The sequence below is a fragment of the Abrus precatorius genome, unplaced genomic scaffold, assembly GCF_003935025.1.
Source record: "Abrus precatorius isolate BTA unplaced genomic scaffold, Abrus_2018 Scaffold3, whole genome shotgun sequence".
In the NCBI taxonomy this organism is placed as follows: Eukaryota; Viridiplantae; Streptophyta; class Magnoliopsida; order Fabales; family Fabaceae; genus Abrus; species Abrus precatorius.
Genome location: NW_020874373.1, coordinates 19,732,696 through 19,743,921, shown reverse-complemented (window position 1 = coordinate 19,743,921; position 11,226 = coordinate 19,732,696). Strand labels below are relative to the sequence as shown.

The 11,226-nt window shown below is 31.8% G+C and overlaps 1 protein-coding gene across 2 annotated transcripts; it reads left to right on the top strand.

Annotated features, from left to right (window-relative positions):
* The first annotated feature begins 5,584 nt into the window (after positions 1 to 5,584).
* On the top strand, positions 5,585 to 9,381 carry LOC113861654 (serine carboxypeptidase-like 45). 2 transcript variants are annotated; one of them, XM_027494615.1, is made up of 10 exons: positions 5,585 to 6,055; positions 6,275 to 6,376; positions 6,449 to 6,544; positions 7,164 to 7,256; positions 7,344 to 7,414; positions 7,583 to 7,873; positions 7,967 to 8,091; positions 8,384 to 8,476; positions 8,621 to 8,738; positions 9,023 to 9,381. In XM_027494615.1, the coding sequence occupies exons 1-10, from the start codon at positions 5,806 to 5,808 to the stop codon at positions 9,173 to 9,175; spliced, it is 1,392 nt and encodes a 463-aa protein (XP_027350416.1). In that variant the 5' UTR covers positions 5,585 to 5,805; the 3' UTR covers positions 9,176 to 9,381. The 2 variants fall into 2 exon arrangements, with proteins under 2 accessions (XP_027350416.1, XP_027350417.1); XM_027494616.1 differs by having other exon boundaries at positions 5,737 to 6,055; positions 7,973 to 8,091.
* The last annotated feature ends 1,845 nt before the right edge of the window (positions 9,382 to 11,226 follow it).

Here is an 11,226-nt window from a genome sequence, read left to right as displayed (position 1 = left end):
AACTTATGTAGATTGAACTAAATTAAGAAAATTGAAATTAATAACAGAATTGATATTTTTATGTTATTAACATTTTCTAACTTCATTTTTTTAATAAAAAATCTATTAAAAAGATAACTAAAATATTAACAAAATGAACATTTAAGCATCAATAATACCTATGCTTAAATGAATGAAATGACATTCAAGCATCAAATAATACTTATGCTTAAATGAACATAACAATATTCAAGCATCATGCAATACCAAGCTTAAATATTATCCATGCTTAAACCAACGAAACAACATTCAAGCATCAATCATTCAATGTCTTTTGTTTGTAAATTCCCCATAGAGTAATTAATTGATTATTCAACATTTTATTACAGGTTGAGATTGGGAGTTCCGTGTCTGCAATTTAGCAATTGTCATAGGTACATCTTCTCCCTTTATGAGAGACAGAACATAAGTACACGATTATCATTTTATGATCACTACCAATAACCCGCACCTAAACCAATCTTGGTATGCTTTAGTGTTTATCAAGATCGGCTAGCAAAGTTTTCACTGCCTACGACACAAGTTAGCTCCTATACCATGGCGTATTCAACCTATTTCATAATCATAAACATAAATAATATCATACCCCATTAAGTATCCAACAGGTGCATTATAACATCTCTATTTCAAGAGAACAATCAATCACATGGAAATGGCTAACAATCAAAATTTTTCAGATTTCGTGAAATAACTTGTAAAATTCATAACTAATTCGATACAAGTCCAAACATCATGAAACCATCAAAGTTTTCTTCCTTTAAATGTCTACTATAATATAAAATTACATTCAAAATACAAAAGCTTCCAAAGAATCAATCAAGTCTCATTTTACCTCTGTTATTGTTAGGTCATTTCACTAAACAACAAGTATATTGAAAAATTTGTAATAAATTCAATTCTCATCCAAAACACATGTGACCAGTGAGATTATTTTCTTTGTTATGTATATTTTTAAATAAAAATACTTTCAAAATCAAAATATTTACATATATCAATTCGTGCTTTAATTTCTCAATACACGTCACAGGTTAGCATAATTCAGCTACAAATTATTGGAAAAATCATAAGTCACTAATTCACCATCAAAATTCATGAATCCAGTGGCATTCTTTCACTTTGGTTATATAGTTTCACAAAAAAATACAAGCAATAATTCATCACTTTCATATTTCAAAACCAGTCCTAATTATTCTCTATTACTCACAGTAACTTACTTCTCAGAATATGTTAAATAGAAAAATCATAACTATTTTATTTTAAGTCCAAAATTAATCAAACAAGTGATGATATTTTCTATATAGTATCTATTTTAGTTAAAAATAATAATAATAAAATAACTCCATATATATATCCTTAAAAAAGAAATCAAGTTTCTCAGGAACATGCACAAAACATTACTTTCATATAACAGAATCTTGAGAAAATCATAAGTATTTTGTTTTAACTCCAAGTTGAGCAAACTTACTCACCATGATTTACTTATGAAGTCTAATTTTGTACAAAAATATAAATAAAATAATATCATGCATGAAATTTAAGATGAAAGGAATTTAAAGCGAGCCATTCTAAGGAAATCATTTACACACAGCATAATATTCAAAAATTCATATGTAATTTGTTTCAAATCCAAATCAAGTGAAATCAGTAATAAATATTCCACTAAGAAGTATATTTTCATAAAAAATAAATATAAAATAATGCACAATATTAAAATGAAATTGAATCAAGACATATTGCTCCTAGAATACTATTTTCATGTAGCAGAAACTTAGAAAAATCATAACTCATTCAATTTAAATCCAAATAAAGTAAAATAAATAAGTAATTTCTCATCATTCAGTCATCTATTCAAATAAAATATCAATAAAAATTTTCACAAAAAAATCCTTGTAATGATTTTAAAATTACAGTTTAGTCCCAACTTTACATTATTTGCAAGAGTCCTTTTATCAATTTTTGGTAATTTTTAGATAGTGTAGCACATTTCTAATGAGTTTATGGGTCTTGAATAATGTCTCTACAAGTTCTAAAACATTCTCTTGGTTCGACCACACATGTGGTCAAGTGTCTTGCACTTTTAAGGTATATTTTGGTCCAAAATCATAGTCCATCATCATGCCAAGATTCAATCATTCATATTTATTCTTAGATCTTTATTTTTATCATATTTCTCATATATTCCAAAGGTTCCAAATATGTTGAAGGTTCCATAGGTCCTCCTCATAGTCATTTTTCATTTCTAGTCCATTTCTTATTAAAGTTTCATATGAAAATCTTCAATAATGTCCTTAAAAATACTTTTTAACTCCAACATAATCCAAGCCAAAGAGAAAACCATAGATCTTACTTAATTATTCTCAAATCAAGTCACACAACATGGATCAAAGAGAAAAATTTCAGAATACACATTTAGAAACCTTTTTTTTTTTATATAGAAAACCTATATTTATTCCATGATAGAAAATATGCAAATTCATAGAAAATTCCTAAAGTCCATCTAATCAATTTCCAAAGCATAAATCCACATGAATATATCATGGATTTATGAAAATAACACATAGCAACCAAAGTCATCAACAAAATTCCATTAAAATACTATTTTATAGTTAATTTTGATTTTTCTGCAAAACTTCCTCTTTTTGCTATTTTAATGGTTTTCTTGTGTATTATTTTTTCAATCAATTTTTCTTTCATATGTACACTAAGGGCACAAAATTTTCATCATATAAAAAAGGTTAAAGGCTCCCCTTTGACTAAAAAATTCATTTAGCAAAGTATTCCCTAAATTTATGAAATAATACTCCCGCCTTACTTGATTTTTGGTTGATCGTAGCTTGATCTTGTGAAGTCTTCTTTCTCTCCTTCTCTTACTCTTTTCCTCCTCTTGAAGTTGATCTTCCACCTCCTTTGGTCTCCTCTTTAACAGGATCAAGGCCTCCATCAAGAAAGTTGGTTGCTTTGTCGATTTTGTGGGGCTTAATGTCTACTTTAGGACTTTTATGGTAAGTTGATGGATGATTCAACTTGGTGGAGTTCAAGGGATGGATGTGACACTGATTGTAGAAATGTTTGAAGGTTGATAAGTTTGGAAACTCAACCTTCCTTACTTGATTGCTCCATTCTTATGTGAAAGTGGCTTTCTTTCTATGCATGGAGTTTTAAAAATTTTTGGCTTCTTTCTCTCTCTCTCTTGGCCCCTCATGGTTGCTCCCTCTTGTTGAAAGTGTGGATATTTTCATTTGGGGTCTAATTGAGGCTTCTCTCATAAGCCTAGACATGACCATCTTTCTTAATGCCAAAATTTCTCTCCATCATGACTCTTGTCATTAGATTCCTCATCCAATTGTACTCAAATCCTCTTAGTTGCTTTCTAATTCTTTTATTTGCTTTAGAATGTATCTTCTAGTCCCATTTGGCTAGGGTAATCACAGTTCCTAAGTTTAAAATTGGAGGAAAATTGAATCTTGCACCTTATTCAAGCTTTTAATCATGAAACCTTGACTTGCCTTCCTTTCTTATTGGTTACTTCATTTCAGCTTCTTCCATACTTCAATTACTAGTCAATTGACTTCTCTTTCAAGCCAAGAAAACGTGCAAATTGAATTGGGTTGGGTAGGTTACAAATTTTGCAAGTTTTTGGCATAAAATAGGTCTTTTTTCACATCATATTGGACTGTTTTTGAGGAATTTGATTTGAATTTTATACTTGAATTTTGGCTTATTCTTGAATGTCCATAATTTTATTTGATCCAATAACATATCATAAAAATTTCAGAATTCATCGCATTCATTTACTTGTCCAAAAGCTAGGTGTTTTAGAAGTATTTTGGTCATTTTAGTCAAATTTTTTATATTTATTTATTTTATATTTTTGATTCTGTATAAATCTCTCATAATTAATATAAAACTATTCTAGATAGTCTAAAATTGTTAAATAATTTTTTTGGATATTTATTTCTTTTTTTATTACCTGATTTTTTATTGATCAAACCTATTTTGTTAAAAAAATTTAGTTATAAAGATTCTATACTCTATTTAAATGAAATTGATATAATTCAACAATTATTTATAAAGTGAAAAAAATTTGGAGTGTTACTTTGAAACTAAGTCCTACTTTTGGTTAAAATTCCTAATCATGCAATATTGACTTTGGCTGACTTATCTTCATTTCCCATTGGTTCTTCCTTTCCAGCTGGGTTAAGGCATTAATAAAATCTTGACTTATCTTTCAAGAATAATTAGCTGTCCAAGTGGTTCCCAAATGGTCTTGGATTGTTGCCTAAGTTTTCACACAATTTTGGGTCAAAATCAAGTTAATTCAAAAATTATTTTGCAAGATTTTTATGCAATTTTTTCTTAGGCTTTTAGGTCTCCTCCTTACACACCATTCTAAAGCCTATTTTGAACTATTTCTTTGTTTTGATTAATTTTGTAACCTGTATTTTCAATTCCTTTTTTGTCTCTTCAAAATTAATAAAAGTGGAGCATTTGCATTTCTCTCACAGCACCTTGGAATTAGGAATGTACTGATTCAATACCACGTGAAGCATGTCCAATGAATGAGATTGACATCTCCTGTATCTAGATCTCCTGCAGTTTGTATATCCATTTTAGGTGCCCCGTGAGTGGTTGCTGATTGGTCAACTACGGCTAAAATTTCAATTGGGTGGAACCAAAGAATCTCATAATTCTATTTTAATATGCGAAAACGAAAGAGCGGCAGTGAAGCTGTTCCCATCTATGATCCATCCCTTTGGCTCACATCTATAACCGGATTTTCAGATATTTGTTTGCTGTTAAAAAAATTATTATACTTTGACATTAGTTTTCATTATATAATATAAGAGAAAAATACATACTGACGCTTATTATTATTTATATAAGATTCATCAGTTTTATTGCCCATTTCTATCTCACAATATAATATGAAGATAAAAACTAATTTCATATAAATACGATTTAATTAATTTTTATAAATTTTTATAAATTTTATTGTTTACAAGAATAAAAAATGAAAATTTGAATAAAATTATAATAAATTTAAAAAAATAATACCAAGCAGGAAAAACTTTACTACCGATAATGACATTAGGATTACTTTCGGAGGAGAAATCCCATTTTTCAAAAAGAAATATTAAATTTATGAAATAATATTATCTGAATATTTTTTAACATTAGAGTATCTAAGTCTATAAAATTAAAATTACTATGAATCCTGACAACGAAGACATCCCAATCCCAAATAATTGAAGGATCTTTTCCCCTTTTTCATAGCTTGTTTAAATCGCATTCAACATTGTCGATACTATTCAACGAGCGCATGGCTCTCTGATTGCTAACACGCCAAAAAGACAAAGGACCCTTTAATAATTTGTTTGAAATAAAACAATAGCAGCACCAAATGAAGTCTGAATAGGCGTGACAACAATCAAGCACTCAAGACATTGGGTTTAGCACCAAATTTTATTTGAAGTGGCATGGACCCACTATTCACGTTCACACATACTATAGTAATATAATAACTAATTCAAATCCTCTCACGCTGAACAAATATTGTATCAGATAGAGAGAAAAATATACAATTTTTATTAAATAGAAATTAAACTTACTAAGTAAAATTAATAAAAATGTCCTTTAAATAGTGAAATAGTACCTTACTATATTCCTTGCTTTGCATTCAACCTTCATCGCCATCACAGGATCAGTGCGGAGACGGAGAAGGCACAACATAAAGCATCCCCAAAGCACAACTGCTCAGATCTTACCATGCCATCTCACTTATGTGTTATGGTTGAAACATTGATATTGATTGTTCTAGCACAAACAGTTGTGGGAGTGAATTCACTTTCAGAAGCTGATAAGATAGGCACTTTGCCTGGGCAGCCACAAGTCAAATTCCAGCAATATGCTGGTTACATTACAGTAGATGAGAAGCAGAAGAGAGCTTTATTTTACTACTTTGTTGAAGCAGAAGTACAACCAGCTTCTAAGCCACTTGTTCTATGGTTAAATGGAGGTATATATGTGCTGTTATGGATAGAGGTGCTTTTGTTTTAATTTATCAAACGTAGGTTGGTTGAAGTGACAAAGGAATTTGGTTCTCCATAAGTAAGGAGACTCAATATGGATTTAGATACCATTTATGTTACTACTTTTCTTTTCATCTTTTGTTAATCTGGATGAAGCTTTTATATTAATTGGAAGCAGTTAATAAGGTGCTTTATGGGTTTTGAAGGGCCTGGTTGTTCCTCTGTTGGGGCTGGAGCTTTTGTTGAGCACGGCCCTTTCAAACCAAGTGAAAATGGTCTTGTGAAGAATGACTATAGTTGGAACAAAGGTAATTCAACAACTCTGCTACTCTTAATTTGTAGTTCAAAGTATGCTAACTTGCAAAATTTCTTTGTTGCAGAGGCAAATATGCTGTACGTGGAATCTCCGGCTGGTGTCGGTTTCTCCTACTCTGCCAATAAATCTTTCTATGACCTTGTGAACGATGAAATAACAGGTTCTTCTTCCACTTCATTTTGTGTAAAATAGCTTTTAAACAGTGCCCAGAGAATCATAATTTAGTTATTAGTAAGCTTGATTGAAGTGCTTAACAAGTCTTATAATTTAGTTTGCATTGAAATTAGCCTTAATTACCCTTTTACTCTCTCTAATTTGGATACTCGTATAATTTTGCTCTTAAATTGTTTTGCGCTAACTAAGTCGCTGTAGTTTTAAAATTATAGATATTTGATCCTTCATCAATTTTTTTTTCGACTTTAAATCCTCAAATTGCTATTTTCTATTGAGAAATTTGAAGGTTTATGATAAATGTGGGATACAAATTGATTTTAAAGGTTTAGAATCATAAAATTTATAATTTGAAGAGGAGAAAGTTTGATGCTATTTTATGTATAATTAGATGTGTTGCTTAATATTTTTTGGGAGAAAATAATTTAATTAGTTCAACTTATAAATATTCTGATTAGAAAGCAAAATTTGTGGACTTTAGGTAGTAAAAACTTATAGGGAGACTAAATTTGCTTAATGTAATCCAAATTAGAGGTAAAACTGCAATTAATCCTTGAAATCATGATATCATGTTTTTCAAGATCTGATGTGTTTTCCATGTCATACAGCAAGGGATAATCTTGTTTTCTTACAGCATTGGTTCACTAAATTCCCAGAGTACAAAAACAATGACTTCTTTATTACAGGGGAGAGTTATGCAGGTAATATATATCTTTGTGGTAAATGAATGATAATTTTTATTTGGAGCTACTGCAGTAGGATAATGCATACCTCGGGCTTGTTTTCAGGTCACTATGTACCCCAACTTGCACAACTCATTGTTCAAACCAAGACAAAATTCAATTTAAAGGGAATAGCGGTGAGTACCCAGAAGAGAAAATTTTGATAAGAGAAATGCTTGCAGACACTATTTTGAACACACTCTTCAGCTCAATTATTGATCAGTTTTTGAAAAAGTTAAAACTATTTTGAAACATCATGGTTAATTCGAACAGAACAATTTATTCATAATGTTTTATATTTACAGATAGGGAATCCTCTTCTGGAATTTAACACTGATTTCAACTCCAGAGCTGAGTTTTTCTGGTCTCACGGACTAATATCAGATTCAACCTACGAAATCTTCACTAAAGTATGCAACTATTCCCAAATTAGGAGACAGCATCAAAGTGGGAAACTTACCCCGGTTTGTGCGGGAGTAAATAAACTAGTGTCATCAGAGGTTAGCAGATACATTGATACATATGATGTTACTCTTGATGTCTGTCTATCATCAGCAGATCAACAGGCTTATGTTCTGAATAAATTAACTCAACTGGTATGCACATGCTCCATCCATTTTCTGACCATCTTAGTTCTCTTTTGCTTATTTTCATTTGCTTTTTTGCTTGCTTTTTCATCCATTGTATAGCAAGAGGGAGCGAAGATAGATGTTTGTGTGGAAGATGAAACTATCACATACTTGAATAGGAAAGACGTGCAGGAAGCTCTCCATGCTAAGCTCGTAGGGATCACCACATGGTCAACCTGCAGCGAGTATGTTTTTTTAGCCTTAAAGATGCCATAGCGCTGATTACACAGCCTTTGTTTCTTTCTGATTTATATCTAAAATTTAGTTTTTGAGGTTATTGGTAGCTGATGTTAGACACCTTCACATTGGTGCGTGAATTTTAGAGCATTTTAATTTCACTTGGAGAATGAACAAAATAGAACGTTCCATTCCATTTTATGTGCGTGCCATAGGCTCGAAAACAGGGTCAGAGTGCATAAAAATATTCTTTTATATGAGACAACTGGGGAGCTATTAATACATTCCCTTTTGTTACAGTGTTCTCAATTATGACATGCAGAATCTAGAGATTCCTACCATTTCTATTATAGGGGCAATTGCTAAGACAGGTATCAGGGTTCTGGTATACAGGTAGGAGTTTTTTTTTATTTTTTTTATTTCATTTATTTTACATATTTTCTATCACCAACATCGTAATTATCTCTTTGCATTCTATCATTGTTTTCATCAAGACAAACCACTTTTAAGTAAGCAAAGCAATTTCTCTGTCTACAGTGGAGATCAGGATTCAGTCATCCCACTACTTGGGACACGATCCCTTGTAAATGGAATAGCCAAGGAATTTGGATTGAATACTACCGTGTCCTATAGAGCTTGGTTTGAGGGAAGACAGGTTAAGACTTTCTCTCACTTGGAATTTAATTTTTTGAAATATGTTAAACGTAATTTTAAAAAGTAAATTTAAAAATCATTTATAAATTACTTCCGTTGCTTAAATTGAAAATAATAGTACTATACGATTGACTTTTAAGATTAAATTTTAATAATATATTAAATAATTTGAAAAATTAAAAAAAAAAAACAAAAAAAGAGATAGTACAAATATAATTTTGTTAAGGGCTTCACTGCATTTTTATGTGAAGCTTCAACTCCACCTTTTGGTGATATTTTTATCAGGTGGCTGGGTGGACACAATTATATGGAGACATGTTATCATTTGCCACTATAAGAGGAGCAGCTCACGAGGCTCCGTTTTCACAACCAGAGAGATCATTAGTGCTGCTAAAAGCATTTTTGGAAGGAAAGCCTCTTCCGGAACCATTCTCTTAAATGTGAATTGATAGATAACACAGCACAGGTGTTCTAAGCTCAATGAGTAAAGAAACTCACCTAATACCGATTATTGTCATTGGATCCCCTTTCACTTGTTATCAACATTAATACTTCTAACTTTCTGCTGTTCTTTCTTTCCGCACAATGAGGAAATGCTACATGTACTGCCACATACCATAAAATATATTTGATCCTCCGAATGTTCCAACTAATTTATTGGTTTAACTTGTTGTTTATGGTGAAAAATGAATATTTGTAAACAAATAATCCAAAGATCAATCTGGGGATTGGATTTAGGTCCTCTTTGGGTTCTTTTAAGTGTGTTGTTAACGAGATGCTCAAATTAACGGCGTAAAAGAGTATTAAGCAAGAATAGGGAATAGTAATTATGCAGAATTGAATCAAACGTAGATGTTTTTACAAAAATGTAGTAAGCAGGAAATAAACAGCGTACAAAGATATAAACAGCAAGAATTTAAATTAAAATGCGGAAGGGTAAATGTGCAGGAATGTAAACGTACGACTCCTCACAACGGCGAACAACGGCCACCATGGGTCTCCTAACATAGCTGGTGTCTGGCGCGGTGCAGGGTTTCAGCGTCTCAGAGAGTTTAGGTGCGGTGTTTGGGTGCAAAAAGTCGTCCCTTGTAAAATGGCCCTTTGGAGTATTTATAGACATGAAGACCACCACCGTTCTCCTCTTTTTGCGGGCACTTCTTAGTAACTTCCTTCAACTGTTGATGACCATTACCCACGATTGTTTGTGATCGTGTTGTTGGTTGCGGCTTTTTCCGTAACTGCTATAGCCCATGATCTCCTTTGTGTAGTGGTGAAATGTTGATAACTGGTGGTAACCGCTTTTGGATTTTGCAATGACTTGTTCTATCTTTCGAGTATTTCTGGGAAAAACCTGAGAGACTCACTTAGTGTTATGGCCTTAGAATGATTTCTTCTTGACTTCTTTTTTCGAGCAATTCTGAAGTTTTGAGAGCTTGTCTTGGTCTTGTGGACTTAGAATATTTTCTTTGCTTATTTCTGTTTCTCGAGCAATTTTGGAGGGACTTCGGAGCTTAACCGGGTTTTGTGGACTGAGAACATTTTTTGACCACTTCCTATTTTTCGAGCAGTTTTGGGTGTCAAGGACTTGAAACATCCTCGAAACTCCTCGAAAAAGCCTTTAGTTTTATGGACTTAGAATATTTTCTTGTCAGTCCTGCTTTTCGAGCAGTTTTGGGTGTCAGGGACTTGGAAGCTCCTCAAAAACGCCTCGAAAAAGCCATCAGTTTTTGTGGACTTAGAATATTTTCTTGTAAGTCCTCCTTTTCGAGCAGTTTTGAGTATCAGGGACTTGGAAACTCCTCAAAACGCCTCGAAAAGCCATCAGTTTTGTGGACTTAGAATATTTTCTTGCCAGTTCTATTTTTTGAGTAGTTTTGGGTGTCAGTGACTTGGAAACTCCTTAAAACTTCTCGAAAAAGCCTTCAGTTTTGTGGACTTGGAATATTTTCTTGTTTTTCAAGCAGTTTAGAGAAAAATCAACAATGTGACAAAAAATCTCCTAACATAGCTCGAAATGTGTCCCTAAAAAACTAAAGGTTTTAGATAATCTCCCAATATTCTCTTATGTTCAGCCTATTTTTTAGCTCCTTCTTGACCCTCAAAATTTTGTCGAATTGTAACTTCCTTCAAGATGATTTTTAACTTGGAAAAGTTTCCTTATCCTAAACACTTGTAAACATGAAATGTGATTTTAATATTATTTAGAATTTGGAATTCACATACGCGGGTAAGCAACATTACTAGTATGGTATCCAAGGCAACGGAGAGCATTTGACTAAAACATTCGCTTTCTATCCGCCACGGGATTTGCTTAAATAAAATTTTTAAACATATAAGGACAAAAACTTTTTAAGAATAAATATTGTTGATGTATTATTTTAAATAATTTTTCATTCTTATAAATCCATTTTAATGAATGAAAAAGGAATGTTTTTCTAAAAGACAATTTTATAGCTCCACTTTCATTCACCATTATATGGTTAAATTAT